This window comes from Chiloscyllium punctatum, chromosome 39, assembly GCF_047496795.1.
Source record: "Chiloscyllium punctatum isolate Juve2018m chromosome 39, sChiPun1.3, whole genome shotgun sequence".
Classification (NCBI taxonomy): domain Eukaryota; kingdom Metazoa; phylum Chordata; class Chondrichthyes; order Orectolobiformes; family Hemiscylliidae; genus Chiloscyllium; species Chiloscyllium punctatum.
Window position 1 is genome coordinate 67,508,141 of NC_092777.1, and position 17,909 is coordinate 67,526,049.

The 17,909-nt window shown below is 43.2% G+C and overlaps 1 protein-coding gene across 5 annotated transcripts in view; it reads right to left on the minus strand.

The window, feature by feature from the left end:
- LOC140464175 (monocyte to macrophage differentiation factor-like) overlaps positions 1–17,909 on the minus strand; it is a 66,548-nt gene that overhangs the window by 25,954 nt on the left and 22,685 nt on the right. For 3 of the 5 annotated variants that reach the window (XM_072559000.1, XM_072559001.1, XM_072559002.1), the window contains 2 exons: positions 7,745–7,826; positions 2,830–2,990 (listed from right to left, as the gene is read on the minus strand). In XM_072559000.1, the coding sequence (XP_072415101.1) occupies positions 2,830–2,990; positions 7,745–7,826 (243 nt within the window). Of the gene's footprint in view, positions 1–2,829; positions 2,991–7,744; positions 7,827–8,122; positions 8,267–17,909 lie in introns of those variants that run through there. The other 2 variants (XM_072559003.1, XM_072558999.1) reach the window with 2 other exon arrangements.

Here is a 17,909-nt window from a genome sequence, read left to right on the forward strand (position 1 = left end):
TTCCCACCCCCCTTCTAGTTTAAACCTTCTCGAACTACTTGAGCAAACCTTCCACCCAGGACATTGGTCCCCTTCCAGTTCAGATGCAACCCGTCCTTCTTGTACAGGTCCCACCTTCCCCAGATGGCATCCCAATTATCTACATATCTGAAGCCCTCCCTCCTACATCAGCTGCGCAGCCACGTATTAAGCTGCGCCCGCTCCCTGTTCCTCGCCTCGCTATCTTGTGGCACCGGTAGTAAACTAGAGAACACTACTCTGTTCGTCCTGCTTTGCAGCTTCCATCCTAACTCCCTGAAATCACTTTTTATATCCTCAATCCTTTTCATGGCTATATCATTAGTGCTAATATGTAACAAGATTTCTGGCTATTTGCCCTCCCCTTTTAGAACCTTATACACCCAATTGGAGACGTCCTGGACCCTGGCACCAGGGAGGCAACATACCTTCCGAGAATCCCGATCCTGACCACAAAATCTCCTGTCGATTCCCCTAACTATCGAGCCCCCTACCACAAGTACTTTTCTATTCTGCCCGCTTCCCTTCTTTGCCACAGTATCAGGCTCAGTGCCAGAGAAGAGTTATGGCTTTCCTCTGGTAGGTCATCCCCTCCCCCCCCAGCAGTATCCAAAACTTATTGCTGAGGGGAATGTCCACCAGGGGATCTCTGCACTGTCTGTCTGTCCCCTTTCCTCCCCCTAACTGTAACCCATCTCTCCTTGTCCTGAGCCTCAGGAGTGACCAACTCCCAGTAACTCCTCTCAATGACCCCCTCAGCCTCCCGAATGATCCGTAGTTCATCCAGCTCCAGCTCCAAATCCCTAACACGGTTTTCAAGGAGCTGGAGTTGGGTGCACTTCCCACAAATGTAGCCAGCGGAGACGTGTGCCATGTCTCCCACCTGCCACACTCTGCAGGAGGAACAAGCAACTGCCCCAGCATCCATTCCTGACTTATCTGAACACCCACTCAGTATGAAAGTAGAAACCTTAGTACAAGTTGCTATAAAATTAATAACAAACTTATATTCAATAGAGGAAGTTTAGAATGAACCTTACCTTATTAACTAGGTTAGAGGAGGAGGGCGGGTGGTAGACACTACAGTTGTACAGTCTCGGGTTTAGCCACCTTGCTGATATATATGGTCACTGCTTTCCTTCCTGGCTACCCCTTTGTCCTCGTCACTTCCTCAATCATGAGGGGCATGGATAGGGTAAATAGAAGGCATTTCCCTAGGGTGGGGGAGTCCAGAACTAGAGGGCATAGGTTTAGGATGAGAGGGGAAAGATATAAAAGGGACCTAAGTGGGAATTTTTCCACACAGATTCGATGGAATTCAAATTTCACCATCTGTCAGTGTGGGATTCAAACCCATGTCCTCATCACACTGCTGCATCGTACTGCTTCAGTATCCGATCAGGTGAGGACTGAGGTTCAAGAGTGCCTCATAATAATCCAGCGAGTTTGGTTAGTATGTTGCTTCTAGCTTGGGCCATTACTGTTCTTTTCTTCAGATGTCCTCAAGGAACAAAATCCCATCTCGAGTCACTCCCAATTATGTTGGGCTGGGAATATACTTTAGTCTCTGACAATTCACATAGATAGCTTGTTCTCTTTTTGGCACTGGCATTCTGGAAATGGAATACACTGGATATGGTTTTAGCGTCTTATGTTAAATTCCTTTATGTCCTATAGCAATCTGTAACACCATCGTTAAGGATCTGGTCCAGACTGCACAAAATAAACAAAGACTAGCATAATAGATAGTATCAGCATAGATGACCTCGTGGGGTGTGGCTGTTGTCAGGTCATTAGTATCAATGTTGAAGGAAGTTGGGGCGAACAGAGTCCAGTGTAGTCCATTGGTCAATATTCTCAATGCTTAATTCAAGATGGACTCTACCTTATCTGCTGTGAAGGATTATTTCAATAACCCTGGATAGCTTTAGGAACAGGCCAGTGTGCCACATTGCATTGCAGGCAACTGAGAGGTTCAACAGCACTATGCCTATCTTTAGGCCCTGCTTTATTTCTGTCCTGTGTGGATACATACATTGCTGTTGACAGTCAAGTTAAAGAATTTGCTAAACTGCTTGAGGCAGAAGGATAGCTGGCTCACTTGAACCCCTCTATGTTTGCTCACATGCCTAAGATGTCTCAGATGTACAGGGTCTTGGAGTCTTAATGGAACACCACGTGCATGGATTAGGAGACATGCCAGTTTGTGCAGGCTGTTGGACCTGGTTAAGCCCTTCCATCAGAAGGAAGGGTTTCTGACCCAGAGTGATGCAGACAGCAAATTGTTGCAAATTGCTGGACCAGAAGGCTGCTCACTGCTGTGGGGGTGCCAGTGTGGCACCACGTTGCCGGGTTTTAACTGATACTTCAGCCATGAATGCTGTAGCATTAACCTTGGATCCTTTACTCCAAATTAAAGAATGATGTCTTTTTCTTCTGGGGCAGGGAGGCAGGGTTCATTAATTTTAACTGACCACCTAAATCTGTTATAAAAATGTGAAGGAGGATCAAAGCCCTTTCTATGCTGATCTAGTAAATGCCAGTCTACAGGGTAACCAGACACTTCCAATTTATCTCCAGGTTAGGGGAGGTGAAATTAAACAAATTCCCTCTACTGACCACTCCCAGCGACTCCTTGGTGGGTGAATATTAGTCAAGGACAGGATCAAGTTCAGTTGTCATAATATCATCAAGCCTTTTGACATGTTGGTTGTCAGAGCTCAGGTATTGCAGTATTCTGTTAATGAAACTTCCACCCCATGCAAAAGCCAATCCTGTAAGAGAATGTTGGAAAAACACTACCCCCATTACCTTAAGTGACTCTTCTTCCATGTGATGATGTGGAATACTGTTGAAACGATGAACAGTGCACACAGACCCACACCATACATCCACGCTGTGATCTTCTTCCATCGGTCATCCGACAGTCGATGAAGTAATGTGCTGCCGACAATTGCTGGAAAAATGAGGAACTGAAGACAAAACAAAACTTTAATTCAGTGGCTCTAGCTTTTCCAACATTTGAAGACTTTATTGCCCCTCTCTTAAGGGTCCCTGCTCCAGGAACCTGTGGCAGATATGCACACACCTCTCGACTCCTGCTGTTCCCTATACTTTAGAGATAGGAAACTACAATAGGAACCCACCAAAAATCCAATACTTGACTGCATTACAGAAAGTTAGAGGAACTGTGTGGCATAGCACTGTGCAGATAAGCTAATGGGTTGCACAACCAAGAACCGCACAAAGGTGATACATGGCAGCTCCACACAACGAGCATCTAAATGGAGAGGCAGGAGAGAAACATCCAGACACAGCCAATGACAATAAAATGTGTCCAACTCATTCTTTCCTTATCCCTTCTACAATTTTGACAGAGTGCCCCTCATCCTAAATGTTCTTGCTACCAGCTTCCATATACAAAGGATCATTCTTTCCATTTCCTCATCTGCAATATGACATCACCAAACACATGTTGCTCTCTCCTCCCCCATCAGCAATCCAAAGGGACTATTCCCCTACCACCTTGGCCCACTGCTCTACCACTCCAACACCTCATTCCCCTCTGAAGACACCTTCCCTTACAACTGAGGGAACTATAACATTCGCCCTTTTACTTACTCACTCCTCACTGCCCAAGGCTCCGAACATTCCTTCCAGGTGAAACAGCAATTCACATAGACTTCTTTTAATCCATAATTTCCACTGCTCTCAATCTAATCTCCCTGATTCTGGGAGACCAAATGCAGAACACCTCCACTCAGTCTGCAAGCGCGTCCCTAACTTTCTGGTCACTTGTCATTTTGATCCACCACTTCCTCTCTCATTCACATTTCTGTCCTTGGTCTGATATAGTGTTCGTGAAGGCCAACACAGTGATAGCCCCAGAATGTCATAATTTCCCAATTTTATAGATTTCCATCAAGTTTTCCCTCAACCTCCACTGCTCCAGAGAAAGCAGCCCTAGTTTTTCTAGCTTCTCCTTATAGCTCAGGAGATCCAGGCAGCATGTTGGTAAACCTCTTCTCCAAAGCCACCACATCTTTCCTGTAATGTGGAAATCTAACCAAAACCTTAAAGCTGCAACATGACATCCTGACTCTTGTACTCAATGCCCCAACTAACATAGGCAAGCATGCCATGCGCCTTTTTTACCACCCTATTGCGTGGCTACTTTCAGAAAGTTATGGACTTGAACCCCAATATCCCCCTCTACATTAGTGCTGTTCGGGGTCCTGTCATTAACTGTATACATTTATTTGACAGTTGGTGAGGGCAGGGCAGTGAATGTTGATTATACGGACTTTAAAGCATTTGGAAAGGGCCTTCATGGTCGGCTGGTCCAGACAATTAAGTCACATAGTGTCCATGGTGAGGTGGAACTTGGATACAAAAATTGGCTTGGTCGTAGAAGACAGAAGATAGATACGGAGGGGTGTTTTTCTGGAGATCTGTGCTCAGTGCTGGTACTTCTGTTGTTTTTAATACATATGTATCAATGATTGGGCTGCAAATGTAGATGGTCCGATTAATAGGCATTACGAAACACAGTGGAGTTGTGGATAGTGAGAAAGGATACAGCAGGATATAGATCAGCTAGATAGTTGGATGAAAAATGGCAGATGGAGTTTAATCTGGACAAGTGTGAGGTGATGCATTTTAGGAGGTAAAATGCAAGGGAAAAAAGTATACAGTAAATGGCAGGATCTTTAGGAGCATTGAAGCACAGAGTGTAAGTTCATAGATCCGTGAAAGTGGTAACACAAGTGGCGAAGGTGGGAAAGGCAGCAGATGGCATGCTTGCCTTCATCGGTCAGGGCACTGAGAATAAAAGTCGACAAGTCAAATTGCAGCTGTATTAAATTTTAGTTAGGCCACATTTGGGGTATTGTGTGCAGTTCTAGTTGCCACACTATAGCCAGGACTTTTATTTTTAGATTCCCTACAGTGTGGAAACAGGCCCTTCGGCCCAACCAGTCCACACCGACCCTCCAAAGAGTAACGCACCCAGACCCATTTCCCTTGATTGATGCACCTAACACTACGGACAATTTAGCAAGGCCAATTCACCTGACCTGCACATCTTTGGATTGTGGAAGGAAACCGGAGCACCCGGAGGAAACCCACGCAGACACGGGGAGAAAATGCAAACTCCACACAGACAGTTGCCCGAGGCTGGCATTGAACCTGGGACCCTGGTGCTGTAAGGTAGCAGTGCTAACCACTGAGCCACCTGAGGCAGCTTTAGAGGCAGTGCCTGGATATTGCCTGGATTGGAGTGTGTTATCTATAAGGAGAGGTTGGACAAACTTGGATTGTTTTCACTAGAGTATTGGAGGCTGAGGAGGCAATCTGATAGATGTATATAAAATGAGAGACATGGATAGGGTGGAGAGGTGGAGTCTTTTTCCTAGGGTGGAACTGTCAAATACTAGGGGGCATATGTTTAAGGTGAGGAAGAAGGTTTAAAGGAGATGTGTGAAGTTAGGCTTTTTTCTTTATAGAGAGGATGACAGATGCCTGGAATACACTGCCATGGGAGTGGGAGAATCAGATACGATAGCAACATTTAAGAAGCTTTTAGCCAGACACATGAACAGGGAGAGAAGGGAGGGATTTGAACCATATGCAAGCAGTGGGATTAATTTAGAATGACATCATGGACAGCACAGACATAATGGGTTATCCCATCCCTCCCACAATGTGCTGTACTGTTCCATGTTCTGCAATCATATTATGGGAGGGATGGGATAGCTCTGGAGAGATTGCAGAGGAAATTTCTTAAATGTTGCCTGGACTGAAGAATGGCTGGAGAGTTCCAGTTACGAGTGGAAATTGGGCAAACTGGGATTGTTTTCCTTCCAGTAGAGGAGATTGAGATGTATAAAATTATGAGGGACATAAGATAGAATGGACAGGAAGAAACATTTCACTTTGATGGAGAGAGTTTGTACACGACATTGGTTTTACTCATGCTGGGTATTGGGTCCTTCGTTCTGGTGAGTTGTTGTCTGAGCGTGGCTGTTGGTTTGTGTGCTGTTATGAGTCCTAGTGATCGCAGTAGTCTGGCTGTCAGTTCGGAAATGCTCTTGATGTATGGTAGTGTGGCTAGTCCTTTGGGTTGCGGCATGTCCGCGTTCCGTTGTCTTTCCCTTAGGCATCTGTTGATGAAATTGTGCGGGTATCCGTTTTTGGCGAATACATTGTAGAGGTGTTCTTCTTCCTCTTTTTGCAGTTCTGGTGTGCTGCAGTGTGTTGTTGCCCTTTTGAACAGTGTCTTGATGCAACTTCTTTTGTGTGTGTTGGGGTGGTTGCTCTCGTAGTTCAGGACTTGGTCTGTGTTTGTGGCCACTCTCAGACAACAACTCACCAGAACGAAGGACCCAATACCCAGTATGAGCAAAACCAATTAGTGTACAAATCCCATGCAAGGACTGCAAGGACACTACATAGGACAAACAGGAAGACAGCTAACGATCCGCATCCACGAACACCAACTAGCCACGAAACGACACGACCAGATATCCTTAGTAGCCACACATGCGGATGACAAGCAACATGAGTTTGACTGGGACAATACTACTATTATAGGACAAGCCAAACAGAAAACAGCCACGGAATTCCTAGAGGCATGACACTCATCCACAGACTCTATCAATAAACACATTGACCTGGACCCAATATACCGGCCACTGCAGCGGACAGCTGGAACTGACAACCGGAAGCGGCAGATTCAAACCACTACAAATGCCGGAGGAAAGATCACAGAAGTGCTTCACAGGAGGCTCCCAAGCACTAAGGATGTCACCTAGACAAGGGACGAAACATCTGCAACACAAATTCCCAGCTCGGCGAACAGATCTGTAAAAAATCTATCATCTTTCAGTTCTGGTGAAAGGCCACTGGCTTGTTTCTCTCTCCACAGTACCTACCAGATTCATTAAACATTTCCATCAGCTGTTGTTCAGCTCAGATTCAGAGCTTGGGTAGCATCACAACACTGAACATTGTCCATCAAGCAGTGTCTGTAAAACTGAGACGGTGTCAGCCCCGAATCCCTTTAATCTCCTTTAGTTTTCGTGACCACTATAAACTCACTGACAATAGCAAGGAGTAGTAACTATTGACTTGCACTTCCAACAGTCTTCCTGTTTCCACATCACCAGCGGTTAGGACTTCTGGTTTGACTGTGGTTTAGTAATCATGCTTGGTATTTACCAGCAATGAAATTATTTATTCCTTCCAATCAGGGCAATATTCTGAGCAAAAACATATTCATCAGCAAAATTTAAAGACTCAAGCATGGAGTCATACAGCATGGAAACAACCCTTTGGCCAAACTAGTCCATGCTGACCGTGTTCACATACTAAACTAGCCCCCCTTGTTGGTGTTGGCCCATGTTACTCCGAACCTTTCCTATTGGCTTGCTGAGTTACTTTTGACTGTAGAGCATCAGGTACATTATCCAAAGCACCAGTAAGTCAGCAATTTGTAGGTTCAAGTCTCAGATCCGCCATGTAGGTAGGCTGAAACAACCCCAAGCACAGTTCTGATGTAGTACTGCAATATCAGACATGTTGTCTTTTGGGTGAAATATTAAACTGGGACTAGAACTGCATTTGGTGGCCTCAACAGAAAATGCTGGTGACTCCTTAGGTGCTGGTGCGATTCTCTCTATTCCCTCTCTACCATGCCACATAAAAACAGAAGAGTTGGAAAACTTACTGCATGTGTGTAACAGTTGGCAGCATGTTCATAGGCAGTGGGTTGGTATCGTGAATTAGCTGGAGGTCGGTTATTCATAAATCTGCAAAGAGAGCAAGAGTTTATTAATGCAATACAAAATTAGTCAAACAAACACTCAATTTTCAGGGGGAGCTTTGATTCAACTGAACTTGAACTCAAACAAAATCTCCTCCTCCCCACAAAAAAAACCCAAAACTGGAATAAAACTGTCCTGCACAGAAATTCCTTTCTCCATCATTGGGTACTGTCCCTAAATCTGTACTGAAACTACAGATGTAATGCACCAGTCAGAACTAGACACCTGAAATGATCAAATATCCCACTTAGACAAGTCAAGTTAATAGGTAGACATCTTACTTTGACAATCCATGTTTCCTCCCCATGACGATCTGTGTTGAAATCGTGTAGAACCTCATCATAACAAAGCAACTGCTTTCTCTTCACCACAATATAACTCTTTTAAAGTGCAGAAACATTTAGTTGCAGGTCTTATTCCACTTCTGATTTAGCAGTTAAACTGCACTTCTATCCATTCAGCTGTTAAACCAGTAATTCTAGTACGCTGCATACTAGCTTTAATATGACGACTTCCTAGTTCAATATCTATTTTTAAAAAAGGAAGTTAACACCCAGTGAAGGTAAATCTAGACGATTATCACCACCCACAACCGTTCTTCTATTCACAGCTATTTTATGTTAAAACATATCTTTCAAATGTACTAGTGAATAAACTCTGCACGCAATGAGCCCAGAACTCCAATTAAAATCTAAATCTTATCCAAATATTGCAAGTCCTAACAATTTTTACTCTAACTTTACAAAATTTCAACAAATCAAACTGTTCTAGTCAGGTAACATTAGTAAAAATGTATAGATTATCTGGCCATTCCTTCTGTGCTGTTTGTGGGACCTTATTTTGAGAAAGTTGATTACTATATTTACCTGCATTGCAGAGACTTCACTTCAGAAGGTACTTTGGGATATTGCGAAAGGGAGTACATAAAAGCACATTTTGTTCTTAAACTAAGGTTTTGTTTTAAAAAAGATAATCTTCTCCATCTTGTTCTAAACTAGTCAGCACCAAAGGGGATCTGTAGGATCAGAATGAGCTAAATCGTTAAAACTATGGGTATCTGTGCATATCTAATTTAGTTACTAAAACGTTATCCTTGTTTGCGGATAAAGCATAAACTTCCACAAAAAGTGTGGAACTCCACCTGAAATCTAATCAAGTGGTTTGGGGGAAATATACATAGAAAATAAAGGATATTCAAAGCAGTTCAAGACAGTGTTCTGCCATCAAACTCCCAAGGACAACTGGTGATAGGCAATAAAAGGTTGGCTCAGCTATGCCCACATCCTGTGAAAGAATATTTAACAAACAGAAGCAAGCTACAGTTTGTAATCCACACTTTACTGGTTTAACAGCTGAATGGATAGAAGTGCAGTTTAACTGCTAAATCAGAAGTGGAATAAGACCTGCAACTAAATGTTTCTGCACTTTTAAAAAAAAAGTTATAGTGTGGGTTTGGGTGGATTTTTGAATAAATTGCAAGGCTGATAGGTAGGTCTTGCCTACTTGTTTCTATGTCACTCATCAATGACCTTACTGAATAGAGGCAGTTTCACATTTGTATCAGTTTTTATTAAGTATTCTCGTACTACAGGGATTGCATGACTGTAGGAAGAGGATAGCTGAAAATGTGTTGCTGGAAAAGCGCAGCAAGTCAGGCAGCATCCAAGGAGCAAGAGAATTGACGTTTCGGGCATGAGCCCTTCTTCAGGAATCTTTCGATTCGTCGATTCTCTTGCTCCTTGGATGTTGCCTGACCTGCTGCGCTTTTCCAGCAACACATTTTCAGCTCTAATCTCCAGCATCTGCAGTCCTCACTTTCTCCCTGGAGGAAGATGATGGCCATCTTATGCAACAACTTATTCAAGCCCATTAAAGAAACAAGCCCAGGCGCACACAATGAACTGTGGGGTTGCCTGGATACCGACTCCACATGCCGAAGCTGGAAGTCACAAGACCAGCCTAATATCAAACACTGAAAATGTTTGTAAATAAATCTAACTGCCAGTGTTTTAGGTTCCAGTGCATCAAGGCACTTCATGGAACTTTCAATTAAGTGAAATTCTTAAACTCAGAGTAAATTCCAGATTGGTCCAACAAGTAGTACAATAATTTAGTGGCGTCTCAATCATGGAATTCGAGTTCAAATTCAAAGTGCAAGAAGGTCTCCACATATATTCCCCGTCAAAGGGCGTTGCAAACAATTAGTCTTTTACAACAAAAAGGGAAAGTGGGAAGAGTGAGAGAAATTGAAATGGAGAAAGAAAACTGAGACGAGGTACATTTGAAGTATTTGGAGAGAATTAGGAATCAGATAAATATTTTGCTGAAATTAAAAATATTCAAAAGTTTGAGGTACTTCATTGCTTCAAGGTAATTTGAGGTAGACCTCAAAAATCTGAATAGGATAGGCAAGCCATTTCCTGCTATTGTGTTGGCTACGCAAATGCGTTTTTCCCCCACTATCAGGATGTTGTCAGTCTAAAAGGACATGCTGCCTACCACACAACTGAGAAGGCCATGTCTGAATTTCAATGTTGGCTCAATGCAAGGTACATAGACAGTTACTGAGAGATACTGTCTAACTGAGTCAAACAGCCTGCTCCTTCATTTGTTCATATTGTATGCAACCAGCCTATACATGCTAGACCCAAATCAAAACATCCACCCATGCAAATGATTCTGCATTTGAGCAGGGTTGTTAAGCAAGTTCTGAGTGCATTAGTAATCATAACATAACTAGAGTGAACAGCCCTTCCCATGATCCAACCCAAGCTTTGGCTCCACTATGTGGATGACACCTTTGTCATCACAGAACAGAACAAATTAGAGGAAACCTATAATAAATTTCACCAAAATGTTAATGATATGTCAGTAAAGGAGGAAGAGAACAACAACAGACTCCCCGTCTTAGATGTCACAGTGGAACGAACAGTCAACGGAGAACTGCTGACCAATGTCTACAGGAAAGCAACACACAGACCAGAAGCTCTACTACAGGAGCAATCATCCCAACACCAACAAATAGAGCTGCACCAGGACAATATTTAAAAAGGTCACAACACACTGCAGCGCCCAGGCACTAAGAGCAGCAGAAGAAAACTAACTATACAGCATATTCAAGAACAATGGGTACCAAAAGAACAAAGAAAGTTACAGTGCAGGAACAGGTCCCTCGACCCTCCAAGCCTGTGCCGATCCAGATCCTCTATCTAAACCTATTTCCTATTGCCTATTTCCAAAGGATCTGTATCCCTCTGCTCCTTGTCCATTCATAGAACATAGAACAATACAGCACAGACCAGGCCCTTCGGCCCACGATGTTGTGCCGAACATTTTTCCTAGCTTAAGCACCCATCCATGTACCTATCCAATTGCCGCTTAAAGGTCACCAATGATTCTGACTCTGCCACTCCCACAGGCAGCGCATTCCATGCCCCCACCACTCTCTGGGTAAAGAACCTACCCCTGACATCCCCCCACACCTTCCACTCTTCACCTTAAATTTATGTCCCCTTGTAACACTCTGTTGTACCTGGGGAAAAAGTTTCTGACTGTCTACTCTATCTATTCCTCTGATCATCTTATAAACCTCTATCAAGTCACCCCTCATCCTTCGCCGTTCCAATGAGAAAATGCCTAGCACTCTCAACCTATCCTCGTACGACTTATTCTCCATTCCAGGCAACATCCTGGTAAATCTTCTCTGCACCCTCTCCAAAGCCTCCACATCTTTCCTAAAATGAGGCGACCAGAATTGCACACAGTACTCCAAATGTGACCTTACCAAGGTCTTGTACAGCTGCAACATCACCTCGCGACTCTTGAATTCAATCCCTCTGCTAGTGAATGCTAATACACCATAGGCCTTCTTACAAGCTCTATCCACCTAAGTGGCAACTTTCAAAGATCTATGAACATAGACCCCAAGATCCCTCTGCTCCTCCACCTTACTAAGAACCCTACCGTTAACCCTGTATCCTGCATTCTTATTTGTCCTTCCAAAATGGACAACCTCACACTTGACAGGGTTGAACTCCATCTGCCACTCCTCAGCCCAGTTCTGCACGATATCGAAGTCCCTTTGCAGCCAACAACAGCCCTCCTCACTATCCACAACTCCACCAATCTTCGTATCGTCTGCAAATTTACTGACCCACCCTTCGACTCCCTCTTCCAAGTCATTAATAAAAATTACAAACAGCAGAGGACCCAGAACTGATCCCTGTGGAACTCCACTTGTGACTGGGCTCCAGGCTGAATATTTACCATCTACCACCACTCTCTGACTTCGACCAGTTAGCCAGTTCTCTATCCAACTGGCCAAATTTCCCACTATCCCATGCCTCCTGACTTTCCGCATAAGCCTACCATGGGGAACCTTATCAAATGCCTTACTAAAATCCATGTACACTACATCCACATGCTTGGTCACCTCCTCAAAGAATTCAATAAGACTTGAAAGGCAAGACCTACCGTTCACAAATCCACGCTGGCTGTCCCTAATCAAGCAGTGGCTATCCAGATACTCATAAATCCTATCCCTCAGTACCCTTTCCATTACTTTGCCTACCATGTATCTGTCTAGATACATCCTTAATGACACTATTATGCCCACCTCTATCACCTCCGCTGGAAGTGTGTTTTAGGCATCCACCAACCTCTGCGTAAAGAACTTTCCACGCATATCTCCCTTAAACATTTCCCCTCTCACTTTGAACTCGTGATCCCTAGTAATTGAGTCCCCCATCTGGGGAAAAAGCTTTTTGCTATTTACCTGCTCTACACACCTCATGATTATGCAGACCTCAATCAGGTCTTCCCTCACCCGCCATCTTTCAAATGAAAATAACCCCAATTTATTCAACCTCTCTCCATAGCTAGCACCCTCCATACCAGGCAGCATCCCGATGAACCTCCTCTGCACCCTCTCCAATGCATCCACATCCTTTTGTTAATGTGGCGACCACAGCTGTATGCAATATTCCAAAGGTGGCCAAACCAAAGTCTAATACAACTGGAACATGACCTGCCAACTCTTGCACTCAATACCCCGTCTGATGAAGGAAAGCATGTCATATGCCTTCTTGACCACTCTATTGACCTGCGTTGCCACCTTAAGGGTACAGTGGACCTGAACATTCAGATCTCTCTGTACATAAATTTTCACCAGGGTTTCCCCATTTACTCTATAGTTCGCTCTTGAATTGGATCTTCTAAAATGCATCACCTCACATTTGCCCGGATTGAACTCCATCTGTCTTTTCTCCACCCAATTCTCCAATCTGTCCACAGAGGAACCTCAATTATCCAGCATTCAATTATCCAAATTTCAGATTATCCATACAAGATTGCAAGGTCCCGATGCTTGGCTAAGTTGTGTTATCCAAATACTTGATTATACGAACAAAATACTCCCTGCTCGTGTCGTTCAGATAATCAAGGTTCCTCTGTATATTCTGCTGCATTTTTTTGACAGTCCCATTCACTGTCTGCTACTCCATCAATCTTAGTGTCACCTGCAAATTTGCTAATCAGACCACCTATACCTTCCACCAGATCATTTATGCATATCACAACCAACAGTGGTCCCAGCACAGATATCTGTGGAACTCCGCTGGTCACAGGTCTCCATTTTGAGCAACTCCCTTCCACTACTAGTGTCTCCTGTTGCCCAGCCAGTTCTTTATCCATCTAGCTAGTACACCCTGGACTACATGCGACATCACTTTCTCCATCAGCCTACCATGGAGAACCTTATTAAATACCTTACTGAATCCATGTATATGACATCTACAGCCCATCCCTCACCAATCAACTTTATCACTTCCTCAAAGAATTCTATTAAGTTGGTAAAACATGACCTTCCCTGCCAAAACCATGTTTCTAATCACTGATGAGCCCATTTTCTTCCAAAGGGGACAAAAGGGATAACACAAGCAATTCTCCAGTCCTGTGGAACCTCAACCGTGTTCAAGGATGCTGCAAAGATATCTGTTAAGGCCCCAGCTATTATATCGCTCACATAGATATGGGATAGATCCCATCTAGACTTGGGGACTTGTCTACTTTAATGCCTTTTTTAGAATACCTAACACTTCCTCCCTCCTTATGCCGACTTGATCTAGAATAATCAAACCTGTATCCCTAACTTCAACATCTCTCATGTTCCTCTCCTCGGTGAATACCAATGCAAAGTATTCATTAAGAATCTCACCCATTTTCTTTGACTCCATGCATAATTTTCCTCCTTTGTCCTTGAGTGGGCCAACCCTTTCTCTAGTTACCCTCTTACTCCTTATGTATGAATAAAAGGCTTTGGGATTTTCCTTAACCCGGTTTGCTAAAGTTATCTCATGACCCCTTGTAGCCCTCTTAATTCCTCATTTCAGATTGGAAGGATATCAGGAAAGTAGGACCAAAGCTTCATCTGTTTTCAGACAATGAGACCTTACGAATGCTTCCTTTTCCCTCTTAGCTAGTCTCACAATTTCACCTGTCATCCATGGTTCCCTAATCTTGCCATTTCTATCCCTCATTTCACAGAAACATTTCTCTCCTGCACTCAAATCAACTTCTCGTTAAAAGCTCTCACATATCAAATGTGGATTTACCTTCAAACAGCTGCTCCCAATCAATATTCCCCAGCTCCTGCTGAATTTTGCTAAATTGGCCTTCCCCCAATTTAGCACTCTTCCTTTAGGACCACTCTCGTCTTTGTCCATGAATATTCTAAAGATTACGGAATTGTGATCACTATTCCCAAAGTAATTCCCTACTGAAACTTCAACCACCTGGCCAGGCTCATTCCCCAACACCAGGTCCAATGTGGCTCCTTCCCTTGCTCTAGAAAACCCTCCTGGATGCTCCTAATAAATTCTGCTCCATCTAGACCTCTAACGCTAAGTGAATCCCAGTCAATGTTGGGAAAATTAAAATTGCCTCACACCACCACCCTGTTGCTCCTACATCTTTCCATAATCGGTTTACATATTTGTACCTCTATCTCACGATCGTTGTTGGGAGGCCTGTAATACAACCCCAACATTGTTATGGCACCCTTCCTATTTCTGAGCTCTGCCCATATTGCCTCACTGCTTGGATCCTCCACCGTGCCCTCCTTCAGCACAGTTGCAATGTCTTCTCTGAGCAGTAATGCAACTCCTCCACCCCTTTTACCTCCCTCTCTAACCCACCTCAAGTGTCGATATCCTGTGATATTTAGTTGCCAAATATGCTCTTCCCTCAACCAAGTTTCAGTAATAGCAATAACATCATACACTCTGGTACTAATCCAAGCCTTAAGTTCATCTGCCTTACCTATTTCACTTCTTGCATTAAAACAAATGCACCTCAGACCACCTGTCCCTTTATGTTCAACATTTGCTCCCTGCCTACTCTTCCCCTTAGTCACATGGACTTCATTATCTAGTTCCTTACTGCTTTCTTATTGTCCACTGACCTGTACTTGGTTCCCACCCTCCTGCCACATTAGCTTAAACCCTCCCCAACAGTGTTAGCAAAAGCACCCCCAAGGACATTGGTTCCAGTCTGGCCCAGGCGTAGACCATCCAATTTGTAATAGTCCCACCTCCCCCAGAACTTGTCCCAATGTCCTAAATATCTGAACCCCTTCCTCCTGCACAATCTGTCAAGCCATGCATTTATCCTGCCTATTCTTTCATTTCTACACGACTAGCATGTGACACTGGTAGCAATCCGACCCCTTGGCATCACAGTAGCCCACAAACCTACCAACACAGTGAAACATTGGACGGACAGGCAGAAAACTAGCCACCAGGATACACGAACACCAACAAGCCACCAAAAGACATGACCAACTATCACTAGCATCCTGACACATAGCCGAAGGACACTTCGACTGGGATAACACAGCTATCCTATAACATGTTAAATAGAGACACACATGGGAATTCCTAGAGGTCGGAACACCATCAATAAACAATGATTTGGACCCCAATGGAAATGATACTCACCTTAACAGACCAAGACACACAAGTAGAAAACGGGACAGAACACCAGTGCTTCAACAGAGGCTCACTGATGACGTTACCTAGCATGGTGATAAAACGTCTAAGAACAAACCTACCAGCTCAGTGAGCAAACTTATAACCTGCATTAACAATCAAATTACAGTAAATCAATTGAGCTGATAATGTTTTGCTTTAAAAAGAAGTTGTCAAAATTTCAACCCCAGATAGATCAGTCCTACAGAGCTATCAATTTTCTTACAATCATCTGGAGTTCTGATACAGGTTAATAGAACAAAGAACAAAGAAATTTACAGCCCAGGAACAGGCCCTTCGGCCCTCCAAGCCTGAGCCGATCCAAATCCCTAATAAATCTCTTTCAAACACTAGCGTTGTTTTGTGAATAATTTGAAGTTGAAAAGAACGTACTTGGTAAATTATTTCAACAATAATTGAAACATTTCAAATTTTCTTTTTGTTGCATCTGTATTTAGTATCAGGAGTGAAAAGCATCCAGATGAATACATGCAGATGAACACATGCACTATAAGTGAGGAGTCAGTGGTGAGGGTGTTGGTGGAGGCAAGATGGCGCTGAAGAATAGCAACTTCCATTTTAGCAGTGGCGTGGTGAAGGGGGTTCATACCAGGCCATCAGGCCCATGGCACAAGACGGAGCACTTAACAAGAAAGTTAGACACTCTCTTTACTTCTTCATTTTCCTGCCTTTATATTCTATGTTTTGGTTTATGTTTGCATTTTAAGATGGCACCAGACAGTGATGACACCATACAATAAATTTCACTGTTTGTAACAAGATACATGCGACAATAAATATATCAAATAAACCATGCCTCAGGCAAAGGACAAGGGTCAGAAGGTGAGATCTTCTGGTGATCTCAGCCTGTAAACGAATTGAATCAATATTGTTTGCATCACAAACCAGCTGTCCAGCCAACTAACTGACCCCCTTGTAGGGTGAAAAGGTGCACAGTACACAAATTGTTGAGTGACAACAGGTAGAGGTGATGTCACTGGACTCGTGATCCAAAGGCCCAGGTTAAAGCTCTGGGGATCCAAATGTTCAAACCTTGCCATGGGCAACTGGTGAAATTTAAATTTTATTATTAAAGACCTACATTGAAAGCCATTCTCAGAAATCATTACTATGAAACTATCATAGATTGTTGAAACATCCTATGTGATTCACTAATGCCTGCTGTCCTTACCTGATCATGTCTACATGGGTTTCCAAATCCACATATGGTTGACTCTTAACAACACTTTCAAATGGCTTACCAAGTACGAGGAAAATTATAGCAACAAATGTTGGTATTACCAGTGATGTCGACTTCCCATGAAATAAAGAAAAACCAAAATATCATTCAGCCAAATCTAATTTGTCATCAAGTATGGGCTAGCCAATTGCTATTTTAGAGATATTTGTATCCAACACTGATCTCTTTGCTCCCCCACTGGTTAGTTTTCCAAACTGTGATGACCCATTTATCATGACTGTTTTCTTAGCCAATTATTTTTCTAAACTTTTTTTTTGTCTTTCAAAAAATTATGATGCCCAGAGAGACTGTTGGCTTTTAAAAGAAAGGAATCCCCAAAGATGCTAACAGAAAGAAAACTGCCAGATAAGAATTCCCTTTAAACATTTATTACAAATGAACCAACTAAAGTCAACATAACTCAAATGTCAATTAACAATTTGAAGATATTCTAAACAAAATTGCTTTAAGTACTTGATACAAAGGTACACCTCTACCAGTTACCAAGCACTCACGTCATTTCCTACACAAATGTAGGACACGTATAATCTCATTTCCATTTCGGCCTCCGCTAATCCCACAAGATTAGTTAGCCCTTCATATTCACCACAGCTGTATTTCATCCTGAATATAGGTATTCTGACAATGTGCACCTTTATTAACTCTCTCACGCTCAGGTCATGGAAGATCAGATGGGCTCAGAATTCCTAGAAATTCCCTTATAGTTATAGAGATGTACAGCATGGAAACAGACCCTTCGGTCCAACCCGTCTATGCCGACCAGACATCCCAACCCAATCTAGT